General features: G+C 53.8%; 1 protein-coding gene across 1 annotated transcript in view; it reads left to right on the top strand.

Annotated features, from left to right (window-relative positions):
* SLC1A7 (solute carrier family 1 member 7) overlaps positions 1-27,447 on the top strand; it is a 48,906-nt gene that overhangs the window by 10,398 nt on the left and 11,061 nt on the right. The window contains 2 exon segments of the mRNA XM_010348872.3: positions 17,234-17,449; positions 26,581-26,623. Of these exon segments, the coding sequence (XP_010347174.1) occupies positions 17,234-17,449; positions 26,581-26,623 (259 nt within the window).

Below are 27,447 nucleotides of genomic sequence, written 5' to 3'. Positions count from 1 at the left end.
GAGGTGTTCACTGACTGCTGGGCGACTGAGAGAACAGACAGTCACTGCAGAGCTGCGTGAGTGCACTGGTGGGGGAAACCAGGACCCTGGGCAGGCGGCTCTGTCCGCCCTTTCCTGCTCACTGTCCTCACTGCCCTGGCACTGTCCCTCTCTCGGAACAGAGGCTCCTCAGAGGCCACTGTGTGGACCCTGGAGTCAAACAGCCTGGCCTTGCTATGAATTAGCTGTGTGGCCTTGGACAAGTCACTCAAAATAAAACAAAAAAATCCTGTTCCGAAGTCAGAGGCCTGGGTCCTCGACCCGCCTCCACCATGAGCAATCACGTGATCTGGGGTGAGGCCCCCAACACTGGGCCTCTTTACCCAGCAACGAGGGCCCGCCCGGCTCTCCACCTTCTGGCTCTCAAACGCCTGGTCTCCCTCCACCAGACCCAGGGTTCTCTTAGCTGGAAATGGCTTGTGGTATGAACTTGAGAAAAGCCAGGACGTGTTCGCACATTTCATATGTTTATTATAGAGTTTGGACTGGCGCAGAGCAACCGTGTCCCTGAGAAATGGAAGTGCTTTAACATTTTCCTACAAAGGGAGAATTAAACCTTCATGGGGGAAAATGACGCATTTCTGAGCCCTAAAGCCCTGGTTCCTGAACCCTCCCTCCTTCGGCCTCAAACTGGCCTATTATCCGAGCATCTGTCCATCCATGCTGTCCCCCGAGCTCTTGCTCCTGGCCAGCCCGGGGCTGGGCATCCCTGCCCTCGAGGAACAGCCACTCTGGTGCGAGGTTGTTACTCAGAGCAGAGCAAAATCACCAGAGCTGCTCAGAAAAATTCCGACGTCAGGCCTGACCCTGGGCTGACTGAACCAGAAGCCCAAGGGGTCCAAGCAGGGGTTTGCTTTCAGAGCTGGAAAGTGTTCTGAGGATTTTAAACCGCCTGATTGTCCTGGCTCCACAATCAGACCTTCTGGCTCCACAGCGCAGGGGCCCAGCAGGAGGCTGTGGCACTCCCATCTCCGGGGGCTCCACGCTGTGACCCAGGAAGGCAAGGGTTTTCTGCAGTGCGTCCTGGCTACAGGGCAGTCGAGTGAAAGGTGGGGGGAGGTTACATTTGGGCTCACCTGTTTCCAGTTCCAACCACCTACAGGTCTGAGCCTTGAAGCCTGGCTCCCATGACATCTCTTGCCACCTACTCTCCAGGACAAATGGCCACTTTTTTCCCACGCCAAGCCCTGGAACCAGGCTGGAGACCCATTAGTCCCACAGCTTGCCACTGAGTTCTGTCCTCACACTCCTGCTCCTGCCCAGCCCCTGCCATGCACACCCTCTTTTAATTAAAGTCTCACTCTGAATTCAAGACGTAGCTCAAGGTTCTGTGTGGGGAGTCCCTCCGCCTCCCCATTTGTGGGTAAAATGGATGGTGACCTGTCTCCAACCCTGACGCTGTGTATGAGCTGAGTGTCCTTAGCACAGCGAACTTGGGGTCACAGCTGGCACGCCACACAGTGGGGGACAGACATCGTTTAGTCCAATAGTGACATCTATGTGAGCAAACGAACTCGCATGCCTATGTGGAAGAGCCGTTCATCTCACTGAACAAGAAGTGCCCCTGCGGAAGGGTAGGGCCGGAGACATGGCTCCTCCGTGGCCCGGGTCCTGGGCATCTTGGTTTTTGTCTGAGATACCGGGAGGGAATCGGGTCACTGGCCCCCTTGTCTTTCACACTGACCTCTGCCCCGTGCCCAGTGTCACAGCTTCATTCAGAGGCTGGAGATCTAAACAAGGAGCAGAGAGAGTGGTGGGTTTGAAGAAGTGTGGGTGGCTGCAAGGGTGGACGTGAGGGCTGAAAGGCCCCTGGGCTGCCATGGAGGGCCACCTGCTGGGAGAGAGACAGTCACACCTTGCTCCGGAGAAAGGAGGCCCAGTGGGAGGGCAGCGGGGCCAATGGGGGTGGAGCTGAGTTCACTCTTCCCACAACCTGGCATCTTCCAGCTGTGGGCTCTCTTTTTTCCAGAACTTTTCCAACCCAGCCCCTGGCCCAAGTCCCTCCTCAGACAGGTGCGCCTCAGTCCAGCTGAGTGCAGCCCACGCTTGACCAGGGGTGGCTTCATCTGTCACAATGTGGCGGGGGAGCAGACAGCACAGGCGGGGGCGGCTGAGATGTGCAAAGAGTACCGGGCAGGAACAGGGCTCTGGAGTCACTATCTAGACGGGCAAACATAAACAAGCCTTTTAGCATCTGAGCCTCTGTGTCCTTATCTATAAAGTGGGAAGAATACCTCCCTCGTGGGGTTATTATGAAAAGTAAATAAGAGAATGTGCTTGAAGACCCAGCACGGCTCCTGGTACACTACGGAGGTCCCATGTTTTTGTTGGTTTTTTGTTTTGTTTTGTTTTTGAGACAGAGTCCGTAGCCTAGTCTGGAGTGCAGGGGCACGATCTGAGCTCACTGCAACCTCCACCTCCTGGGTTCAAGCAATTCTCTTGCCTCAGCTTCCCAAGTAGCTGGGATTACAGACACCTACCACCATGCCTGGCTAATTTTTGTATTCTTAGTAGAGATGGGGTTTTGCCATGTTGACCAGGCTGGTCTCGAACTCCAGACCTCAGGTCATCTACCCACCCTGGCCTCCCAAAGTGCTAAGTTTACATGCGTGAGCCACCATGCCCAGCAGATGTCCCATGTTTTTCTAATTTATTAAAGCATCGCCAGGCTCCTCAGTGCCATGAATGCTCCCCCAGCCTGTGGCCACCCCTGTCCCTGCTCTCAGCAGCCAGCCCCTTGGATGGCCTCTTCCATCTTCGTGGTTCTAATTAGTACCTGCAGCTCACCTGTCCCCTGCCCTGGAAAGCCTCCCTTGACTGAGGCACTCGGTGCTCCCTCAACACCCATGCCGACTGTGCAGCACACCCCGCTCCACCTGAGTCGTGCACACCTGCATGTCCATAGGGCCTCCACAGGGGCCTGGGCCCGCCTCTCCAGGATGCACTCACTTGGTGCCCAGAGCCCTTCCTTGTGCCGTGACAGTCAAAGCCTCCTTATCTTTCATGAATTCCGATTCTGCTTCTTCTTTTTTTAAATTGAGACAGGGTCTCTCTCTGTCCCTCAGGCTGAAATGCAGTGGCATGATCACAGCTCACTGTAACTTTGAACTCCTGGGCTCAAGCAATCCTCCCAACTCAGCCTCCTGAGTAGCTGGGACTACAAGCACACACCACCATGACCAGCTAATTTTTAAAGTTTTTGGTAGAAATGGGGATCTCACTATGTTGCCAAGGCTTATCTTGAATACCAGGCTGAAGGAATCCTCCTGCCTTGGCCTCTCAAAGTGCTGAAATTACAGGCGTGAGCCACCACGCCCAGCCGAATTCCTAGTCTTACTGCCTCATGCTTTTTTCTGCCCTTCACTCCTACAGCCAAGCAGCCTTCACGTCACTTCCCATTCTCACCGGCATTCCTTGCTTCAAGTAGTGCCTTCAGCTAGCTCCTGGCTCTGTGTGTGTGTGTGGGTCTGTGTGTATTCGTTATCCATTGCTGTGTAACCAATTATCACAAACTTAGTGATATAAACACCAATGGTTGCCTCAGTCCCTGGGCCAGCAGTCTGGGTGGACTTGGCTGAGCCCTCTGATCAGCGTCTCAGGCTGCAATAGAGGTGTCCGCTGGGCTCTGTTCTCATCCGGAGGCCCAACCGGGGAGAATCTCCCTGCATGTTCCCTCGGATCTGGACAGAAGTGATTCCTGTGGCTGCTGCCTGGGGGCCCAGCATTGACAGCTGTGCAGTGGAGCCACTGAGGTCCTAGAGGCTGCCTGCAGCTCCTAGTCCGGCTGGCCATCTCCACAGATGGCTCACAGTGTAGCACTGTAGGCCATCAAGGCCAGAGGAGGCCCTGCTCTCGCCAGTCTTCTGAGTCAAAGTCTTCTACCACATAATCGCAGGGAGACTCCCACAACCCTGTCATGTTCTTGTAGAAGTCACAGGCACTGCCACCCTGAGGGAGGAGGATAAACCAGGGCTCGGGTGGCCAGGGTCACCTGAGGGCGTGTCCACCTCCTCTCTCCCTGCACCTTCCTTCTCTCTTCCTCTGCCCTCAGAGCAGCTGGAGGTCTTTTGGAAGTCACTTCCACTCACCTTTCTCCCTGGCACCAGCTTGGGTTGGGTGGGGCCGCTGCTCAGTTTCTGTCCAAGAAGCGCATCGAGCAATTTCTTCTGAACAAGGACTGCTCCCTTACTGTAAAAACAGTTCTGAAGAATAGAACTCTCCTCCTTTCATCTGATGTCACATTGCCCAGTACCGAGCCTACTACTGCGGGTACCTGATCAATACGTTTTCAATCAATCAGCAGCGGCAGAGGGCAGGGAAAGCCTCACCACCAGCATTCAAATGGGCCCTGGAGGACAGTTAGGAGCTGAACTTTAAAGATGTTTCTGTGTTTCAAACATTAGATAAAGCCCTGGCAACATAGTGAGACTCCATCTCTACAAACAAACAAACGTAAAATTAGCCAGACACGGTGGTGGACTACCTGTAGTCCCAGCTACTTGGAAGGCTAAGGTGGGAGGATCACTTGAGCCCAGAAGGTTGAGGCTGCAGTGTGCCATGTTCATGCCATTGCACTCCAGTCTGAGCAACAGAGCAAGACTTTGTCTTAGAAAAAAAAAAATTAGATAAGCAAATTACAAACATTCTGGATAACAGAGAAGACATCATCCTGCCACTTCACATTGCTAATTCTGCCACCGTTATTTCTTCTAGATAAGGTTTGTTCTTATTCTTACTGGTGAATTCACCAGGTGCAGGGTGTGGTCCTTGGCTGATGGGATCAGAAGCCCAACTGTCTGGGCCCCAGAGCTGGCTGGGCCTGTCCTCCAACGCAAGCAAGGAGTGACCACATATGCCACATACCAACGTATTCATTCCCAGAGATCAGGACACTTGCCAGGAAGGACAGTCATAGGCAGGCTCTGGCCAGAGCATCTCTGTGGGCTCACTAGGCAGGGAACACACCGGTTAAATCTGCTTGCTGGGGGTCCAGTTAGTTATTTAATTGTATAACCAGTGTAACTCCAGGTTTGCCATTTTCAGTTTATTTTAGCCTCCTCCCGCCGCCCCGCCTTATAGTGGAGTCCCATCATATGTGCATTTGTGAATTCAATTACATGTGCTCTGAAAAAGGGAGAAAATCATTTAAATTAGGAGACTCCCCCTTCCGAGGGCGCTGCCCCAGGTGAGGGCAGAGAGAAGAGGGCCTAAATTGCCTCACTGGCCTCACTGGCCTCAGTGCCCAGGTACCTCCCGAACAATGAGCACCTGCCTGAAGCCAGGGAGTTTCCAGGGCCTGCAGAGGGCTCGGTGTTTTAGATCACAGCCTCCAAGTGTAGACTGATGGTCTCAGCTGGTGTTTGCTTACAGAAACAGCAGCCCACTCCAAGGCTGGAAGGAAAACTGTCTTGAATGAACTTACGCAAAACTATACCTCCTGGACTCTATGGGCAGCTTAAGACATTTTCAAGGGCAAAATTAATTATACTTGGTTTTTGCTTTATTGACTTGAAACTGAATACACTGAATATGGCTTGTACAGGGGACTGTACAAGCAGGAAGCTCAGTGTTTCCCTCTGGAGGCCTCCACCCATGGCCACTGTCAGCTTATTTCATTCGGTGGAAGTTTCTGGTGTAAACAGGGCTGGAACCTGGGATCCTGCCACCAGCCCTGCTGCTCTGTTCCCTCCACGTGGTGGCCCTGTGGAACACAGGTCCCACGTGGTCTGGTGGAAGTTTGCGCACTGCCCCTTGCAGGTGTACAACTCTGCTCAGGCCACAGGGAGGCCTCCAGACCCCTAGTCACTCCAGAGTGCTTGATAATTGTTCCTAAAGCGGTGTCAATCATGTACTGAGATCAACTCCCTGAGAGTCGAGCCCCAATTCCCTTTTCCCTCCTGCTGGGTTCATTTTGGGGGCCTTGAATGCCAGGCAATGTCGACTGGGGTACTCTAGCGTACCCTGGTGCTAACTTCAAATCACAGCGAGCCAGGGTCCAGGTCTTAGTCTCTTTCCTCTCAGAAGGCCCTGATCCTCTGATGTAAACTGGCACTGTTTTCCTTAACTCTGCAAATCCCAAGCCACAACAGTGCCTCCCTTTCCCTGACAACGCTGCCTTCTCACCCGACTTTTGCTGCTCAAAACATCTTTTCAAAATATAATTGCCTACAAGGGGACTTGCTCTGTCCGCCCGTGAACAGAGAAGCCTTGGACAAAATTTAGAAAATTCTGCCTCACATTACATTAGCGTAGGAACACATCGTCTGGACAGGACCTGCATCAGGGCCCCTCTGCCACCAGTTTGTCCTTCTCAGCTCTCTTCCGTGAGCCGCCACCGTTCACTAACACCATGTCAATTACACCTTTATTTAGAAACGTCAAGCCTTCAGGGCCTGGGAGCCTTCCTTTCCCATTCTCCCCCAGCAGGCCGTTTGTCACTACCCCAGTCCGTTTTGCTTTTAATTTATAGGGTAACCCAAAAAGGTTCTTCCACAGAAATAAATCTGGAGCCTGCTTGCTTTGCTTTGCCCACAACATGACCTCATGAGAATTTCCGCACTGCACCCTCACCTTGATGATCCTGTTTTCCTGTCCCCATCAGGAGGCACAGAGGTTGCAAAGCCCTTTTCCTGTCACAAGGCACTTGAGAGGTTGCTAAACTCTTGGGGGAGCTGCTCTGTCCCAGGACTCTGGACTCACCTCAAGTTCACCTCTTAGCCTCAGCCATAAAATAGGCACTATGCTGTCTGCTAATTTCCAAAGCAGGTCCCGGCAGGTGCTGCGTAGGTGCTGCATGTGTATGTGGCGGGGAGTGGAGGGGTGGGGGCGTGTGGCCCAGTATGACCTCACTCTACTGAGGCTAGAGTTTGCACCTACTCTATATGTGTGTGTCTGTGTGTTTGGCCCAGTATGACCCCACTCCACTGAGGCTAGAGTTTGCACCTAACCTTGGGAGGTCAACTGAGCCTTGTTTTTACACATCCCCAGACAAACTTGACACAGGGAACCAGGGGTAGTTCAGACCAGCATCTGGATCCAGCTAGAGCCTCCAATTCTCCACTTGCTTTTTGCCAAACGCTTCTCTCCCCTCATTCTTCAGTTTCTTAAACCAGGCGTCGTTCAAGGAAAACTGAATCCATGTGTTTGTGATTCACTAGGGCTGCATGGCAGCGTGTTCTGTGAGCTCCACATCACAGCAGAGACATCCAAGTGTGGGTGTGAGTTTGTCTGTGAAGCTGTATTGCGTGTGTGTGTGTTTGTGTGTTTGTGTGTGTGTGTGTGTTGTATTGTGTATGCATTGTTTTTCTTTCTTTTTCTTGTAAGAACTTTAAACTGACTTTTCTTAGACTCAGGAAATCATGTTTGGCCAAGGAAACTCAACACTCCCTTCTCCCCCTTCCTGAGGAACTCCAGTTTGGCAGAAAATTCCCAGACACCCACATCCTAACTTATTGGAAATGGGCCTGGGCCAAGCAGCCGTCAAAGTCTGGTTTGGGAGCCAGTGCGCAGGGGGCAGCTGCCCCGGCTCCCCGGGACAGGCTGTGAGTGAGAGGAGGCCGAGGAGCGGGTGGCCAGAGAGCCAACCCGACACAGCCTGCGCTTCGGACGCTGCCCTCCAAGTCACGGGGCAGCCACAGCTCGCCGAGCTCCACCGAACCTTCTGGTGGGAGCCTGGGACCTGCCTTTGGCCCTCCTGCCCAGTCAGATGACTTGCCTTACTCATCTCGAGGGGAGACGTGACCCACTGTGGGCTGCGGGTGGGGTCGGACCTCCAGCCTGGTGACTCCGAACAACTCCCAGGCTTCATCCTGTGCCACGGACTTCCATGCTCTTGCTCCATTCCAGCTGGAGAATTCCTACTCGGCCTTCGAGGCTCCGTCCAGCTGTGCCCTCCTCTCGGAGGCCCAGCCCGATGCCCAGGGGGCTGGCCCTGCTCTGGCCGCTCAGTCGCAGCTACCCCCACCCCTGGGGTTGGTGTTGCTGGGGTGCAGGTCTCCCCCGCCGCTGGCCAGAGCTCCGTGAGGAGCACAGACCCACCTCATTCGCTCCTGAGCACACAGCGCCCAGAGCCAGTGTTCAGCACCAGGCAGGGTGAGCACGCGTCTCAGAGCCTGGTGGGCGAGGTTTTGAAAAGTGCTGCCGCCCTCCTCTGTGGACAGCCGCTGCGCTGGGGAGAGGCCCGCAAGACGGCCCCACCTGAGCCCAGTGCGGGGCAGACGCCAGGGGCCCGCGGGTGCAGGGAGGGGAGGCAGGAGACCTGAGTTCCTGTGCTCTTCCCCAGGGAGCCGGTTTCTAACCGAGACCTGGAGGCAGTCACAACCCACCTGACAGGTGTGCCGAGGAAGTATTACTGATGGCAGGGACTACAGGCAGTGAAAGGAGTGAGTGCTGGTCAGCAGGAGACCTCGGCCCGACTCCTCACGGTCTTTGCCAGGTGGGCAAGGAAGGGGGAAGGGGTTCACCTCACTGGAGTTGGGAACTGGACCTGGCCCTGTCTATATTAGGGAATGCAGCCTTCCTGGTGGGGAATGGCCGAGAATGGCCAAGAATGATCGAGGATGACCGAGAATGACTGAGAATGGACACGAATGGACGAGAATGGATGCGAATGGACGAGAATGGCCAAGAATGGTTGAGAAAGGCCCAGAATGGCAGAGAATGACCAAGAATGGTCACAAATGGCTAAGAATGGTCGAGAATGGCCAAGAAAGACTGAAAATAGTCAAGTATGACCAAGAATGGCTGAGAATAGACGAGAATGGTGGAGAATGGCTGAGAACGGCCAAGAATCGATGAGAATGGCTGAGAATGGATGAGAATGACTGAGAATGGCCGAGAATGGCGGGGAGTCAGAAGTGAGCTCTGAGGGCTGCAGCTCTGGCTCCTCCAGCTTTTGCTTTTGATCCAGTTCAGGCTTGTCATTCGCACAGGTCCCGGTGGAGCGCCCTGTTGGCACCCAGGCCTGGGAAAGAGGGACTTTCAGAGGGCAGCAGGGCGTGCCAGGGTAGCAGTGCCTGCCGCCCACACTCTGAGCCCTGCACTCTCTCCCACCTTCCCCCATGGAAATCAAGGTGGAGGCAAAGAGGTTTGGCCCGTGTGGCTCCAGAGCGCAGGCTGGGCCCAGTGTGGCCCAGTGCTTTTCCCCAGAGGTGGAGTTCACTGTGACTCCACAATGAAGTCACCATTGTGACTTCATCAGCAGCTTGAGCTGCATCACCAGCTCATAGTGGGGGCTGACTCAGAAGGTAGTGAGTTTTCTGTCCTCTGAGGTATGCAAGCAGAAGTGGTGGAGAAATTTCTGCCCTTGGGAGGGATGGTGAGACCAGACGGCCCAGATTTTAGCTGAGTGGGAGTCTGGGCATGATGCCTCAGGCCTCAGGAGGAGTCGGCTTGAGTGTGGGGCTCTGGCAGAGCCGTCTGGGAAGCATGACTTGGAGCTGGCACTAATGGGCATGGCTGCCGGCTGCTGAGCCTGCCTTCTGCTCAGGGGAAAGGAAGAGTAAGCCATGATGCTCAGATGGGCTGAAGGGACCCCTCTCGCTTGCAGACCCCCAAAGCTTCCTTCCTACAGCCTGTCTGGTGGACTTCCTGCAGCTGTATCCCAGGGCCAGCTTGGGAGAGCCTTTGTGGCTGGGTCAGCTGAGGCCAGACCCAAGGACTTGGCTGCAGAGCTTGGGGCTCCTCACTGTCCCTCGGGTCCTCCCAGTGCCAGGAGGTTGTGACTGGATGCTGTCATGCTAGCAGGCCAGAGCTTGAACCCACTTACCGTGTGACTTTAGTGAGTTGCTTGCACACCTCCAGTGACTACGAGGTCACCACTTCTTAAGTTGGTTCCCGCCCGGGCAGGATAGCTCTGTCAGAAAGTTATTCCTGGTGCTGAGCCAAAAGCCCCAGGGCTTTTCCCATCATCCCTAGCATTCCCAGGTCTGCTCTCCTCCAGACCACACAGCACCTGCCCCCCAGCCCCACCGCCGCTCCCCCTAGCCAGGCACGTGCCTCTGTCACCTGCTACCTACCCCAGCTGCCCTCCACAGGACACCCCCCATTTCCCAGTGAGTCAGGGCAGTCTTCTGGAGTCAGAGCGGTCTTCAGGGCTTCTGGAGCCACAGGCGGGGGGCCCACCAGCCCTTTGGCAGCCCTGCGTCCCAGGTGACTCACCAGCTGGCAGCAAACAAAACCCAAAGTCCCCTCCCCACGTGTGCAGCCACGGCTCAGCCTCCCCCTCCCGCCCCGTGTTTGTGTAGTCTGAACCGTGGAAGCCAAGTGCGGCCCAACACGTGTCTGTGTTCAGTCTCATTGTGTCAGAATTGGCCCGTGGTCCCAGCCTGCTGGGGTCTGCCTGGATTCCCAACTCTCTTATCCAACACATTAGCTGTTCCTCCCCAGCTTCCTGTCCTCTACAAATCTGGTCCACATGCTGTTGGGGGCGTTGGCCAAGCCATTGATTAAAACAACCAGAAAGGAGAGGGCCGAAAGCACAGCCCTGAATCCCCTCTAGACACTCTCTCTACTGCCCGGGACAGTCATTCAACTACTTGTTCCTTGACCAAACCCTCATCTGTTCCCAGATTTCTGGTGCCAACTGTCTCGATGTCACACAGACACACAGTGCCACGGGCATTCCCCTAAGCCCAGCAGGGGCTGGTACTGGTGATCTGTTCTCAGGATACTTTCAGTGGCTGCTCATTCAGCAGGGCACACAAGCTGTCCTTTTCGAGTCTGATCTAGAATGTCATCCTGGTTCAGCATCACACACATCAGCAACCCCGCACCCAGGCCGATGCCAGGCCTTGGGTTCTGAGAACCTAGAACTAAACTAGACTTAGCTCTGCCTTGGGGGAATTCCGGTCTGCTGGGGCAGGTGGTCACAGACAGACGGTGATAACAGAGGAAATACTAACAATTGAAACGTAGTACGTGCTTGTCACACGCCAGGTGCCACTCCAAGATTTGACCTCACAACAAATCGGCGTCATCCCCACTCACCTTCAGTGGAAACTGAGGCACACCAAGGCTCAGTCATGTGCCCAGCTAGTGAGGGATGCCTATGGCAGCTTCCTTGCCTTGCCTAGGGACTCAGGGAGGCCTTCAGAGGGAGGTGGTGCCTGAGTGGAGACTTCAGATCTGAGCAATGTCCAGAGGACAGGAAAGGAGAAGCAGGCGGGGACTGGGCTCCCGGCACTCCCTGCCAGCCTGTCCTGTGCCAGGCACTGGGTCAGGCCCTGGGGATCTGGGTTGAGCCCACTGGCAGGGTGCCCCATAACAAACTGGAAAGCACAGGGTGCCCTAGGGAAGTGGGAGAGATGGCTGCAGTCAGGGAAGGCTTCCCAGAGGCAATGAGGTCTAAGCTGACCCAGGGTTGTGGACATTGGGCTGGGGTGGGAGAAGGGATGGTGGATGGAGAGTACCAGATGGGAGTAACATCCAGTACAAAGGTACTTCCAGGAGCAGCGTGAACTGGGCAAGGAGGAGGGCGGCCCAGCCACAGCGGACCCAGGGCAGGGAAGGAGGTGGGATCGTTGGGGAGAACAGTATGGAGTCAACGGAGGACTTAAAGCTGGAGAGGGGCGCCCCGCAGCTGGGCAGCCTGCAGGCTCTCTTGGCTCTCTCTGAACTTCGACTTTCACTTCATGGGGCAGGGAGTGGCTTCTAATCTCTCACCTTTGTAACCAGTACTTGGCAAATGGCAGAGCTGCCCAGCACCTCCCAGTGTCAGATGGGGTCAGGAGTCCCACCTCAGGGGTTAGTGCGAGAACCAGGAGAGGTCAGTCAGCAGCCTTTTCCTCCCTCTATGGGGAGCCTGGCAGCCACTGCCTCCCTTCCCCCACCCCTGCAAGTGGAACAATTACTAGATTGAGACAGGCTGGGCCTCCCCACTGCCTCTGCCGGTTAATGTCTCTAATCACCGCAATCTCTTGATCCGCAATCCCTGGGCTCTGAGTGGTGGCCAGATGGCTTGGGAGGGAGCTCCAGGCCTCCAGTCTCACAGAGGCTCTTCCCTGGGACCCTCAAACACCACAGGTGCTCCCGGGAGCACCCAGCCAAGCTTGGAGTGGGAGAGAAGTGGTTACCTATTCTTCCCTCACCATAAATCACAGAGCCAGAAGGAATGTTTGAAGTCATCTTCTTGGAACCTCCCACTCTATCTGGAAGCCTCCATCTAGCATCTCAACAGGTGGCCATCCAGGATCCACTTGGATGCCGCCAATGATGGGAAGCTCACCACCACAAATCTGAGGCCCGTTACCACAGGCAGGCTGTGAACTCCAAGATTGAACTGAAAAGGCTTTATGTGGCCTGGATCACCTTAAAATCATAGCCGGCTGGGAAGGGTGGCTCAATTGGGCAACATCAAGAGACCCCATCTCTACTAAAAAATTTTTAAACAATTAGCCAGGCATGGTGTTGATTGCCTATAGTCCCAGCTACTTGGGAGGCTGAGGTGGGAGAATCATTTGAGCCTAGGAGGTCAAGGCTGCAGTGAGCAGTGACCGTGCCTCTGAGCCCCAGTCTGGGCAACAGCGTGAAACCCTCTCAAGCAAGTAATAAAAAATAAACTCACAGCCCAAACCAGATCCTTTCCCCCACCGGAGTTAAACCAGATCTGTACCTGAGAGAGGCACTGTGGGAGCGGGGAACCCACAAGGTTCTGAACTGGAAATCCCTGTTCCAATCTTGACGCTATGATTCACCAGCTGGGTGGCCTGGCCAGTTGCCTCCACCACTCCGTGCTTGATTTTCCCTGCCTGTAACTGAGATCTGTGATATTGGGCTGTCCAATACAACAGCCACCAGTCAGAGGAAGGCAACTGAGACTCACGATGTGGGTGGTGCAACTGAGGAGCTCAACTTTCAATTTTATTTAATTAATTTAAGTTAAAATTTAAAACCTGAAGCAGTACACTTTTTTTTTTTTTTTTTCAGACAGAGTTTCGCTCTTGTAACCTGGGCTGGAGTGCAGTGACGCAGTCTTGGCTCACTGCAACCTCTGCCTCCCAGGTTCAATCAATTCTCCTGCCTCAGCCTCCTGAGTAGCTGGAACTATAGGCATGTGCCACCACACCCTGCTAGTTTTTAGTATTTTTAGTATAGATGGGATTTCACCATGTTGTTCAGGCTGGTGTTGAACTCCTGACCTCAGGTGATCTGCCCACCTTGGCCTCCCAAATTGCTGAGATTCAGGCGTGAGCCACTGCGCATGGCCTAAAAATTTTTATACCTATACATATTGAAATGATCATATTTGGGATAAACCGGGTTAAATAAAATATTAAACTTAATTTCACCAAAAAACTAATTTTACCTGTTTGTTTTTAATTTTTTAATATGGCTACCAGAAAATTATAAATTATAAATGTGGCTTGCAGTGGAACGCCACAGTGCTGCACTCAGAAGGTTATTTAAAGATCCAGTGAGCTGGGTGTTCAGGTGTGTGGGGAACAGTTGAATCCCAGAGGGATGATGGCTTCTGAGGCTACCACGTCCTCCAGGAGCTGTGTTCTCCAACACACAAGAAGACAGGCTCAATCTAGAAAGGACAGGCAATTTTAAGGACTGTTACAAAGAAAACAGAGCCAGGCACAGTGGCTCACGCTTGTAATCCCAGCGCTTTGGGAGGCCTAGGCAGGCAGATCACCTGAGGTCGGGAGTTCAAGACTAGCCTGACCAACATGCAGAAACCCTATCTTTACTAAAAATGCAAAATCAGCTGGGTGTGGTGGCACACGCCTGTTAATCCCAGCCACTTGGGAGGCTGAGGCAGGAGAATCACTTGAACCTGGGAGGTTCAGGTTGCAGTGAGCTGATCACACCATTGCACTCCAGCCTGGGCGACAAGAGTAAAACTCCATCTCAAAAAAAAATTACCCATAACACCCAAAGATAACAGTTAAACTACCTATAGAGTTTGCTTGCTTCTGTGCCTGTCTGTGTGACCTGGTCTCCCGACCACCACTGGGCCCCAGCTGTAAGTTGTCATAAAAGTCACTTTAACAGCTTGGCCCTGAAGCATGGGACCTCCAGGAGCCCGAGCGGGAAGGAACCCCTCCGAAAGCCAAAGGGCAAGGCCTTACACCTCCTTTCTGTGCCTGTGAGCTCCGCGTGGAAGCCATGCCCTCTGCATACCCGGCTCCCATTCTTCTCGGCCTCCACCCTCCGCTGCAGTGGCCCTGGCACTCCAGGGAGGCTGGCCTGCGCTGCCAGCTGTCAGCAGCAGTTCCCGTGGCTGCTCACGTCTCCCTTCCACCATCTTCGGGGAGGGAGGGAGGAGGCGCCAGCACAGAACAGCCTGGGTCCCAGGATTCTCTGCAGTTTGTCCATGGGCGCTCTCCTGTACAGAGCTGATGGGGGCCCCAGGGTGGGGCCGGGGTCCCTCTCACTCTTTCTAGAATCTCAGGGATCCTTCTTGCTCTTTCTAGAATCTACACTCCCTCCCACATCTCAGTCTGCCCCTGCTTTGGCGTCACCCTGATGTCGGGCCTCTTCTTCCTCAGGGGAGCCTTCTTAGGGGGCTTTATCCTTTTCTGAAACCCGGTCTTCATGCGCACCCCACTCCACACAGTCCCTTAGACACGTCTGTGTGCCTCGACCATAGATCCAGAGCGGGCCTCCATCCCAGGAGAGGCCAGGGCTCGCTGCAGGGACGCAAACCATCTGGTAACTTGCTTTTTCACTTAGCACTGAATTAGAACATCTTTGCAGGGATGCGATCACTCCTGATGCCTGCTCCGCCATCCCTTTCTATCTAAACTACGTTGGTGATTTCTTAGGTTGGCCCCAGGTTTTTGTTCTTACAAATGCCACTTCAGTGACCCACCCAGGACACTGTGTTTACTTTTATCTTCTCAAATCTAAGGAATTGTTAGTTCTCCCGTCTAGACATCCGGCAAATTCTGCTGCCTGAGTTGAGCTAAAGCGCCACTAGGCCCGGTGGCTCCCCAGTCCCCCTGACCTGGCACTGAAGGCCACCCTACTCCTGAGCTCAGTCTATCTTCTCTGTCCCTTCTATCACCAATCTAGCACCAATCCACAGACATCACCTGAGCCCTGACCACATTGAACAGCACAGTGCCCTCACACTTTCCAGCCTCCCTTCCGCCTTCTGTTGTCACACTGCTGGACATGTCTGCCCCATCTCCAAATCCTCTCTCATGTCCAAGAGCCAGCTCAAATGCCGCCTCCTCCAGGGAGCCCTTCCTGACTTTCTAGCTAGAAGTGACTCCCCCTTCTCTGAATAAAGACAGCATTTCCTTGTCCCCCCTTCCCTTGGGGTCCTGATGTTCCCACCTAGTCCAGGGGCCACTTGAGCGTGCTTGTGGCCCAGCACCCTTTCTGTCTCCCTCCCCACTCCCTGGCAGATTGGGAGCTCCTTGACGTCAGGGACAGGTTCTGATTTCTTCCTGTGGGCACAGGGCATGGCACGGAGTGGGCATTTGCGAAAGGTTTGAACACACATGAATGGAGGAGGACAGGCCTGGAGTCAGGCCCTAAGTTCTGGTCCAGCTGGGCACTGCTGTCCTGTGTGACCTCAGGCAGGGCCTGTTCTTGGGGGGTATGGCCTTCCTATGGCCTGAGACAGCTGGACCCCACTGTGGGGGGTTCTGTGGCGGTGGGAGGACTGTTTGGCCCTGGGCTGATGTGCCGGCCCTGCCTGGGATCATCTCTGTCTTGGATAATGATTGCAGGGCAGCCCCCATTTCCTCTGGCTGCACAATCCCATTACGAGCCCTTCAGGATTTATGTCTAAGACCCACCCTAAGCCCATCACTAACATATGGCATCCTGGCAGATGAGGATGAACAGAGATTGTAAATACTCATTCATTCATTCATTCATTCACTCCTTCACTCAGCAGACTGCTACCAAACTGTGGACCCAGCATTGAATCAGAACCCGGCCCAACCCTGGAGATGCTTCCAGTAAAAAGTCTGCAGTCCAGTGAGGTGGGGACAGGGACAATGGGAGGCACAGGGACTGTGGAATGAGAGAAGGAGGTTTCACTCAGCCTAGTGGTCAGAGAAGGCTTCCTGGAGGAGGGGACACTCAAATTGTGTCTTACCAGAAGAGTAAGCATTGTGCCAGTGAGCAGGCAGGGCAGGGCCCTCACAGGCGGTGGCTCCCACCGGGGAAGGGGGCTGGCGTTCGAGCTCAGCCTGGGGCTGGATGCTGCTACGTGGTCTAATGATAAGAGGAGCGTGGCTGGGGATTATCTGCTCTTGTTTACATGATTAAAACCAGACAAATACTTCTTCATCTGAAAAAATGAAAGGGCTTTGGGGAAAAATCCTTTTGGCAACAAAGCAAAGCACAGGCATTTCCTTAATTAATCTCTCACTCCCCCCACACCCCTCACCATCCCACACCCCCCACAACAGCTGCAAGAAGAGGCGCTCTGGGCTTCCAGGGCTCCGGGGCTGACCTGCACTGGTGGGCAGAGAACCCAGGCCAGGGTGGCCAGGGTGGGGAGAAGCCGAGAGGAGAGAGACCCACAAGCCCTCTCAACACAGCCTCCCATGATGGAGAGTCTGGGCCCAGGTGTGAACCCAAGATGGCCCCATTTTACAGATGGAGATCCTGAGGCCCAAAGATGGGGGAGTGACTTGCTTGCCTGAGGTCACACAGCCGGTTGGCAGAGCTGGGACCCAGGTCACCAGCCCACAGCCCAGTACTGTCACTCCCTCACGAGCTCATACGGGAGCCTGCAGGAACCATCTGCAGTATCATCCACTAGGAACTCACAGGGAAGTCAGACCCATCCCTCCTCTCACCAACAGACAGGCAGGCTCCTGATGGAGCAGCCAGGGGCTGTGGAAACCCTGGAATGGGCTCCTCATGCTGGGGGAAAGGCAGGTACACCCCAGAGGTGGCCCAAGCTTGGTCCTGCCTTGGGGGCAAGGGTCAGGCGAGTGAAGGAAGCTTCTGAGAGGACACCAAGCATGGGAAATGGCAAGCACAGAGGCCTCAAGGTACAGATCCCACCCGCATAACCCCCCCCACCTCTGTGCCCTGGGGCATGGGAAGAGGGCAGAGCAGAAAGAGAGGCTGAAAGGAGCCCAGAACTGGATTATTGGGGGAATGGGGCTCCCTGGAGCACTGTAAGGCAGCTGGGCATGGCCAGGAGAGGCTGAGTGAGCTCTGAGTGCCTGGCCAGACCCCAGCCTCCCCACCACAGCCCCTGACCCCCTCACTCTCCCAGCTTGATGTCCGGCCTCGCCTCCCTGGACCCCAAGACCTCCAGCCGCCTGGGCATCCTCACCGTGGCGTACTACCTGTGGACCACCTTCATGGCCGTCGTCGTGGGCATCTTCATGGTCTCCGTCATCCACCCCGGCAGCGCGGCCCAGAAGGAGACCGCGGAGCAGAGCGGGAAGCCCGTCATGAGCTCGGCTGATGCCCTGCTGGACCTCATCCGGTAACGATGGCCACCAACACACTGCTCGGGAACGCCAGGCCCGAGCCTGCCCTGCCAGGACCCCCAGAGGCCAGGATGGGGTGTGGGGATGCGGGTGCTCGGGTCTGCTTTTGAGAACTCCTAGTGATGAGCGAGGCAGACACGGAGGCCATGATCACCCTGGTGGGTTGAGATTCTCTGGGCTGCCTGCCGGGCTCACGCTGCATTGTCTGCCCCACCAGGCTGGAAACACCTTGTGGACTTGCAGGGTCTGCGCCTCTCTGCCTGTGGCTGGGTGTGGAGCAGGCATCTGCGAGCATTTGCTGGTGCCCAGCCTGGAGGGTGGGAGACCAGTGGTTATTGGCCCCCCCACCCTTTCTTTATTGGTCCTCTGTTTACAGATGAGGAAATGGGGCTCAAAAAGGTGCTGTGACTTTTCCAGAGTCACCAGTAGGTAGGTAGCGGAGATACAATTCAACCTTGGCCTGTCTGACTCCAAGGACAGTGTCCTTTGCCCTGCGGCGCATGCCCTAGCCACGGCAGTGCTGCTGACCTTGCTTCTCAGACCCAGGCTCCCTCTCCAGGGAAGCACTGCACACCCAGAGGCACAGCCGCCTCCCATTCCCTTTCCCCAGGTTCCCTGCAGGCCACCCCTGCTCCTCTCCTTCCTGCATTCACCCCTCACCAGTGCGAGCTCTGTGCCAGGCCCTGGACCCGGGGACTCAGAGCCAGCCCTTGCCCTGGAAGAGTGGAAAGCGTCTCGCAAAAAAGAAAGACCCGCAAGTAGACAGGGACCAATGGGGGCCTGGGGCTGCCGGTGGAAGCAGGAGCCACTGCCCTTCTAAGGCAGGGGAAGGCGGGGAGGCGGGGAGGGCAGGCCTGGGGTGACAGAGAGGCGGGAAGGTCCTGAGCTGCAGGAAGCATGTCGGGAAGAAGCCATAGCCCTTCTGTGTGAGAGAGCAGAAGGGGCGAGAGGTGGGCAGAAACGCCACTGGAGAATTCAGGTGGTGACAGATCTCAAAGGGCACCATGAACCGGGCCAAAAGGCCACAGGAAATGGGTTTTAAAAGAGGAGCAGCATGATCCAATGCTGAGGGCTCACTCTGGCCAGGGGTCAGTGTTGGTGGGAGGTTAGAGGGGAAGGCAGAGCCAGGGACAGGGCCAAGTGGTAGCCCTGAGGATGAGAGAGGGGGCAGATGGCAGGGCTGCTCGGGAGGGAGCCTCAGCAGGAGGTAGGCGAGACGAAGGTGGGGTTTGTGCTGATCACCCAGCGTGAAGGTTTCGGTCCATGCATCCAGGTGGATGGTGGTCACCAGCGGTAGATGGTCTGGAGTAGGCACAGGCATCCCGGGGGAGATGTCCACTCATGGTCGGCCAGTGGATGTGAGTCTTATGGGGGAGTCTAAGCTGGAGATAGAGGTTTGGAAATCACCAGGGAGAGGTGTTAGGTGCAACCCTGGTGGCAGAGGGGCTCTGGCAGGACAGGTGGTGAGAGAGCAGGGGCTGGGATGGAGCCCGGGAAGCCCCACCCGGGAATGGTCTGCTGGGCTCCACAGGCTACCCCCGGGGAGCACTGGAAGGCTCAGGGAATGCCTTTTAGTGCCTCTCACTTTCCAGTCAATTTCAGATCTAAGAAGTCTAGGCCTAACATTAAAACTACAGACACATGCAGTTTAGACTGACTATGTCCTAGCCTTTTGGGTCTGAGACTGGGAAAGCTGCAGTGGGAAGAGGGTCACGGTGAGTTTGTTTCTCTCTCCTGCTCCACCTGCTCCCTGGTGAGAGGTGAGGAAATGGGCCAGGAAGGGCCGCGCAGATTCAGAGTGGGGTGAGCTGGAGCAGGTGCTCCCTGGTCATGTCTCTCCAGGAGCACTGCTGTGGGTTCTCCGGCGCTCCTCTCGCGTCTCTCACCTGCTGTTCCCTGGACTCAGGCAATCTCTGTTCCATCTGACTACTTACAATGTCCTCCCTCTACCTGAGCTCTGGTTGACTCCTCTGCTGGGGCCACCTCACCCCTCTGGGTGACCCTATTGAGTCATATCTGGCCCATGGGATGCATACATACCCCTGTTGGAAGTGCTGGCCTTTCCCAGGGCCTTTGGACATGAGTCAGGCACCAGCCCCTACATTCCTCAAATCCTGGGAGACTCAAGCCAAGGTCTCTCAATAGTTCTCTTGGCTTAAATTTGTGGAGAAGCATTCCTTTCCTCTCCCATGGGGACAGATGCCTGCACACAGGCTCCCACCCACTCTCGAAAGAAACTCTCATTCCCTGTATTAGCTAGTTACTGCTATGTAACAAACAAGCCCAACACTTATCAGCTTAAAATGACAGCTACAAGTCTACAGGTCAGCTGGAAAGTTCTGCTGATTTGGACTGAGCTCACTCATGTGTTTGCAGGCTGCTGGTGGCTCAACCAGCCAGATGGAACAGAGATTGCCTGAGTCCAGGGGACAGCAGATGAGAGATGCAAGAGAGAGAGGAGGGGCTTCAGAAAACCCACAGAAGTGGTTGGTCTGGGGGTGTCTTGGCTGAGATGATTCAGTTACACTCTTTGCGATCTTTGTACTCCAGCAGGCCAACCTAGATTTCATGGTGGTGACAGGACTTCAGGAGAGAGCTAGCCTAGGCTTTTTTTTTTTTTTTTTTTTGAGATGGAGTCTCACTCTATTGCCCTGGCTGGAGTGTAGTGGTACAATCTTGGCTCACTGCAACCTTCACCTCCCAGGTTCAATCAATTCTCCTGCCTCAGCCTCCTGAGTAGGTGGGATTATAGGCTCCCACCACTACGCCCAGCTAATTTTTTTTTATTTTTAGTAGAGACAGGGTTTTACTATGTTGGCCAGGCTGGTCTCGAACTCCTGACCTCATGATTCACTCATCTCGACCTCCCAGAGTGCTAGGATTATAGGCGTGAGCCACCATGCCCAGCCACATTTTTTTTTTTTTTAATGTAACGAAGATGGAGGAACAAGAGAGGAAATCAAAACATGCAAATGTCTCTTAAGCCTCTGCTTTCAGCAAGTCCGCTAATGTCCTCTTCTCTTAGCCAAAGCAAGTCAGGTGACCAACCCCAGACTCACGGTGGGAAGGGGCCACCCTGAAGTTCCAAGGCAAATGGAGTCTAGACACTGGGGCCATCAATGCAGTCAGTCTCCCACTCCCTTCATTCCTCCAGGAGAATCTTCAGCTTCTCTCTTACCCTTTAGAGCAGGCGTCCCCAAACTTTTTACACAGGGGGCCAGTTCACTGTCCCTCAGACCGTTAGAGGGCCGCCACATACTGTGCTCCTCTCACTGACCACCAATGAAAGAGGTGCCCCTTCCTGAAGTGCGGCGGGGGGCCGGATAAATGGCCTCAGGGGGCCGCATGTGGCCCGTGGGCCACAGTTTGGGGACACCTGCTTTAGAGTGTATGATGAACTAAGGATCATTAAAATACTTGCCATGCTGTTCCTATTGCGTGGCTGTCACCTGTAGGGTCTGGAGCCAGAAAGAGGCCCAGGTAAGTCTGTTCCGGTGTGCTGACTTGGCTGGCAAGACTTCACTCAGTACCAGGGCTTTGAACACCTTCTGGACTCTGGAAACCTCTCGCCTGAGTTCCGGATTCTCACAGAAAGTGTCTGGAGGCATCTCACAGGTGACAGGCCCAGGCTCAACTCTGGATTTCTCTAAAAAACCTTCCCTTTTCTCAGCGCTACCCATCTTGGTCTGACAGCTCTCATCCTCTCACACCCTGCGGCCAGTTCCTCAGCAAATCCTGTGAGCTCTACCTTGAAAACCAAATGCCAGACCATGGCCCTGCCGCCTCCCCTGCCTCTCCAGCCACGGACACCCCGGTGTCCAGCCTGGCCGCGCTTCCTCTCTGCTTCCTGTGGTCTGTTCTCAGCACTGCAGCCAGAGGCATCCTTTTCAAAATCTGCTCACAACGCAGCATATGGCGACAAAGTCACAGCCTGCACTGTGGCTTACAGGCCCTTGCTGACGCACTTCAGCCTCTGACCTCCGCCCCCACTCTCCCCTTCCCTGCCCTGGCTCCAGCCCCACCCACCTCGCTGTCCTTCCCATCTGGGTGTCATTGCTACCTCTCTGGGTGGCCCTTGCTGCAGAAAGTGTGCACCTCTTTGCCTCACTCCATTTACATCTGTCCTGGGTGTCACCTCTCCTGGGGCCTCCCAGGTTTTGTCTCTCTGCCGTCCTCCCTTGCATCATTTTTCCTCATCACCCTTATTACCACCCAACGTGATCACATCTGTGTGTTCCTTTCTTTTTCTCCCACCTCCCCTGGAATGCCACATGCCCTGTGAAGCCTGGCTCTTTAACATCTGTTCCCTGCTGTATCCTGGAGCCTAGAACAGCACCTGGCACTGAATGGGTGCACAGAGCTTGCTGAATGCACACGTGGGGTTCAGGGACATCAGTGGAGTTGGGGTCTGAAGCCCCAGGAGGAGCTGGGATGGCCCAGGGAGAATGCGCCCAGCGAGCAGGTGCAGAGGCCTGGGGCGGGCCTTGACTCACGGCTGCACTGAGGGTTTCGCACAGCAAACAGAGCGGGGCGAGCAGAGCGGCAGGCGGAGAACTGGGAGAATGAGCTCCTGGAAGCCCAGGAAAGAGGAACCTCGTCTCCAAGACCCATTATTTCTGGGGTTTGGTAACCGTGATTCATGGTTTCTTGGGTCTTATGATTCAGAATGGCTTCCCCACGTGGGGGAAGGAGTTGTCGGTCTGCCCTCCTCACCACTGCCTGCCCTGCTCAGGGCTGCGCGGCTCCGGATCAGATACACGTGTCACAGTCAAATGTTCCAGAGTGTTTCCCGCTCTTGGTTGCTTTTCTGTGGTGAAAATTGATCCTGCTGCTTCGAGCCCCCGCCCCAGCCCTACCCAACCGCTCTCAACCCTGAGGCGAGTTGTTCTCACAGCTGGGTGTCGGGCCTCGCTCTCCCAGTTTCTTGGTCAGGGAGCCAGGCTACAGGGAGAGAACGCAGGCATCCTGGGAGAGGGAGCCAGAACCTACGAGACCTCTGGCTTCAGCTCTACTCTGACAAGAATAAGTCACTGTGTGACCCTGGGCAGGCCAGTTCCCCACTGTAGGCCTCAGTTTCCCCAGTGATTTTTAAAATCCCATCTAGCTCTGTGGTTCTGAAACACCAAGGCCTATGAGCCAGTGAGGAGGCTGCAGGGCGTGAGCCGAAGCTTCTGGAGGTGGGTTCTGGGAAATGAGGTTGGAGGGCTGGGCAGAGCCCAGCCTGGAAGTCAGGGAGCCCAGGTTAAGGAGCTGGCTGTTAGGCTTTCGGAGTGGGAAGCTGGTGGGTTTGGAGAAGGATGGATTCGAGCAGGCTGGAGGGGACGGAAGGTGAGCAGAGGCACCTGGCCTGGGAAGGGCACGGTCATTTCGGTTACATTCAGCTCCCCCGTATTCAGCTACTGCTCTGGGTGAAGACATTGTGCTGGGACCTGGGGAGCAAGTACAAGTCCCCCCAACCCCCGCCCAGGGCCGCCAACCCTCTCAGGACAGACAGACAAGTGGGTCCACTGACGGCCACTCCTGGTACTCTGAGGGGCTGCGAAGGAGATGGGGACACTGGCAGTGAGGGCCGCACTGCTGACCTTTGCCCTGGCCCAGAGCTTGTGCCTAGCAGGTGCTGATGACCGAACGAAAACAGACCAGGCAGAGAACCAAGAACCAGGGCGAGTGGGACAAGTGAGGACACCTCAGGGCAAAGATCTGCGTCCATGCCTCAAAGATGATTCCAGAGGAACACAACAGGCTGCGTCCCTGGATGACCTGCCCAGACAGGAATTCATTTTCCAGGGCTCCAGGCCGGAGGGGCGGGGGTCTCCAGAACGCTGGCACCCGCTCACAGCACAGCGCGCAAAACAGAAACCCAAGCAGAGCGCTAATCAAAGCTGGCCCCTTCTCTTTTTTTTCCCAATCTTATTAAAACACCACAGAGATTAAGTAATGACTTGGCTCTATTTATAGCTCCCAGCTACCCTCTTAGGGATTGGAAGAAGCTTCCGGGCTGTGCTTGGGAAGGATCAATTCCCACCTTTAGGGCTTGATTTGGGGACATATTATTAGGAGTGGGATGGGACGATCTCAGTGAGAATTTGCAAGTAGCAAGTCCAGAGGGGAGCTGAGAGGTGGGCTCTGGTCCTACCTGGAAGATGTGCAGGGGGGCACAGGGCAGAGTGTGTAGGCATTTGATAGGCATGGCTACTAATGTCCCCAGGCACATTCTGTCTGTGGTTTATGTAGCCGCCACCAGGAGCACGGACCTCATGGGACAAGCAGAAAAGTCTCCCCGTAAAGGCTCCAAGACAAGAGAAAATGTACATTTCCCCATTTAATAATCAAAGGTATACTTCTTGATTAAAATCTGCAGGATAAAATCATTGGTTATTATCATGAGCATACACGAGGCAGGACTTGCTTTTGGCTGCCCGATCAGCAGAGGCTTTGGCAAGGTGAAGTCTTGCATTTGCTCCTGAAGAGCAGACCAGAAGTGGGAGGTGGGCAGCTGGCAGTCACGAGTCCCCTGCCCCGTCCACCTGTGTGCTCTGCCATGCTTAGCGCCTGGCTTTCATCTGAGTCTCATGGTCCATGAAGGCTGCTCAAGCTCTAGCTATTATCTCCAGGCGGAAAGAAGAAAGTTGGAGGAACAGACCAGAGTCCTGGCTGAACAGGCGCCTCCTCGAGAGTTTTCCAGGAATCACCACCCAGCAACTTCCACTCACCTCTCGATGGCCACCTCATTAGTAAGAGAGGCCGGGAATCAGGGCTTGGTGGCAGGTCCCATTTGGTCCCCACAGCATAACAGGACTTCTCTTAAGGAAGGACAGGGGAATGGAGACTATGTGGGCAGCTGGCTGTCCCTGCCAGGGCCCACGGTTAAAATTATTGTCGTTGTAAAGAAATGTCTACACTAGGTATAAGTTCCATTTGGCTTCTTCCCACCTTTCAAATGTTCTCCACGTGTGTGTGAGCTGAGTCTTGAATGGAGGAAGAGATGCTGAGGACGAGCATGAGGAGGAGGAGCCAGGTGGAGGCAGTGTGAGTGCAGGGTGGCAGGCTGGAGGAACAGCCGGCACACAACCGACACGTCCTAGCAGCTGCTAACCTCAGAGTTTGCTTTTCTCACAATCCTCTTCTAGGGAGAAGGGGATTGCGAAGACAAAGACACAAATGCTTTTAGAGAAAGGTGGCCGCCGGGACTGTGTGAGGGTGCCCATCTCACCAAACCTCCCACACTGCACACTGTGGTTTTAAAAATGCTTTGTCAGTATTTTTAAATGGAAATATCTTGAATTTGTTGAACAGGTGGAACTAGCTTGAATTTGTTGATGAAACTAAACATTTTTAAAAGCCTTTTTGGCCATTGGCTTTTATTCTTTTGTAACACGAATTGCCTGGTCCTATCTTTCCACCGTTTTCCTGTCGAGTTTTTGTGGTCCATTGGTTTACGCAGCAAATATTTACTGAGTGCCTGTTATGTGTTAAGAACTCTTCCCAATGCTGGGGACACAGCAGTGAACAAACACAGAGTTTCTGTCCTCCACGGAGCTGATATTCTGATGAGAGGAGCTAGAGAACGCAGAAACCGGGCCAAGATTTGTGAACACTCTTCGTAGATTTAGGATGGTAGAGCTTGGTCACACAGCCTCCCCATCTCGTCACTTGCTTTGTGGTTTTATTTGTATTGCAATATGTCTTAGAGAGCTTAAGCATATCAGCTTTTCATTTTAGCATAGTTTTAGGTTTACAGAAAAGTTGTAGACAGTACAGAGAGATCCCACACACCCTTCACTCGGCCTCCCCTGATGTCAGCAGCTTACGTAACTATGGTAATGTTTGTCAAAGCTGAGAAATTAAATTGGTACAACACTATTAACTAAGTATGGATGCCATTTGGATTTCATCAGCTTTTCCACGAATGTCCTTTTTCTCTGTTCCAGAATCCAGTCCAGGATGCTATGTTGCATTAGGGATGTATTCATTTTCATGCAGTAAAATATATTGATTTATGGCTCATTTTGTTCTTAGAGAGTCAGTTCATATACTAAGACATGATAAAATATCAACCTATATTTCTTCTAGCTTTTTACGGTTCCTTTTTTTTTTTTTTTTTTTTTTTTTTTTTTTCAGACAGAGTCTGGCTCTATCCCCAGGCTGGAGTGCAGTGGTGCAATCTTGGCTCCCTGCAACCTCCGCCTCCCAGGTTGAAACAATTCTCCTGCCTCAGTCTCTTGAGTAGCTGGGACTACAGGCAAGCACCACGACACCTGGCTAATTTTTGTATTTTTAGTAGACATGGGATTTCGCCATGTTAGCCAGGCTGGTCTCAAACTCCTGACCTCAGGTGATCCACTCGCCTCGGCCTCCCAGAGTGCTGGGATTACAGGCGTGAGCCACCGCCCCCGGCTGGTTTCATTTTTCAAAGAATTATTTATTTCTTTAAACCATCTGGAATTTATTTTGGTGTAAGGATCTAACATCTATTTTTCCAAACAATTGGTCAGCTGTACAGTATTCTATAATGAATCCTTTGTTTCCTCACTGATTTATGGAATAACTTTTATCAAGTATGAAATACTTAAATGTACAAGGTTCTGTTTCTGGGCTACAGCTTCCATTACATGGACTATTATATTGACAGCTGTGTCAGTATTGCAGTTTTGGCAGTTACATCTTTACAGTATGTTTTTTATCTGGTTAGAAAGACTCCTTCACCTTTAGCTTTATAATAAAATATGATAATAAGAATAATGAGCCCACCTATGTGCAAGGTCCCCCACAGAGAGGACATGAACAACCAAGTCCCACCTGCAAGGCGGCCACTGTATGGGGGAGGCAGACGAGTGAGTCAGCGACCGCACTGTGCTGGGACCCACACACAGAAGGGCCACCGGGTCTCGTGGGGCAGTCAGGGAGGGCCAGATGAGGAAGAGGTGCTTGATCTGTGGTCGATTTGAGGAGTTCAGCAGACAGAGGGGCAGGCAGGGCATTCCAGCAGAGGGAACAGTATAGACAAATGCCTGGCACTGCAAAGTATGCAGCATAGTCTCGGGGGGAGCAGGTGCTGGTGATGCGGGAAAGTCCTCGGCTCCTGTCCCGGGCTCTGGAATTTTTCAATTGCTGATTCTTTTCCCAGGAACATGTTCCCAGCTAACCTAGTAGAAGCCACATTCAAACAGGTGAGTGAGTCCCTGGGCGGTGGAGGGGAGGGGAGGGGCAGCCGGCAGGAGGGCAGGCAGCTGGGCTAGTGGCCGGGCTGGAAAGTGGCTCGTGTGCAGCCAGCTGTGCTGTCTCCTGGAGGTGGGATGCTAGAGGGAAGGGCACGTTGGGGGACTTAGATCCTTAGAGCCCCCCGTGGCCACATAACTGTCCTGGGTTCCAGTTTTCACGATGAAAAGTGCAGGGTGGAGAGAAGCCTCCACCGAGAGCCCGCTCTGCTCACGCCTACCCCACCTCGCCCATCCTCACAGTAACTCAGCACTGAGGTAGGACCCGCGCTGCTTCCTGACGAGCAAACTGAGGCCCCGAGGATTAAATAATCTGCCCAACGTTCTACCACTAGTAAATGACAAAGCCAGTAGTTAGACCCAGGCCTGTCTTCTCAGCTTGTTTTCTCTTTCTTTTTAAAGTAATAATTTTCCCTCTAACAAGAATGATAGTGATGTTCAATATAAAAAATTAGGAAAATACTAAAAACATAAAGCAGCAAATAAAAATCATCTCAGTTCTAGGACATAACCCCTGGTAGCAGATGGTATATTTCTAGTCTTTTTCCACTATATATTTTTAAAGTAATATTATAATCGTAGTGGATAGACAGTTTCATCTTATTTCTTTCACTTCCATTATATCACGAGCATTGCCCCCGGTTATGAAATATTCCTAAAAAGTGCAATATTTAATGGTACTATAATGGCCTGTGATAAGGCTGGGCTGCAGTTTATTTCCCATTCCCCCTTTCAGTGTTCCCTTAGGTGGTTTTCAAGGTTTTTCTTTTGTAGAA

Source organism: Saimiri boliviensis, chromosome 11 (assembly GCF_048565385.1).
Source record: "Saimiri boliviensis isolate mSaiBol1 chromosome 11, mSaiBol1.pri, whole genome shotgun sequence".
Classification (NCBI taxonomy): domain Eukaryota; kingdom Metazoa; phylum Chordata; class Mammalia; order Primates; family Cebidae; genus Saimiri; species Saimiri boliviensis.
The sequence above is the reverse complement of the archived record's forward strand: the minus strand, read 5'-3'. Positions and strand labels throughout refer to the sequence as shown.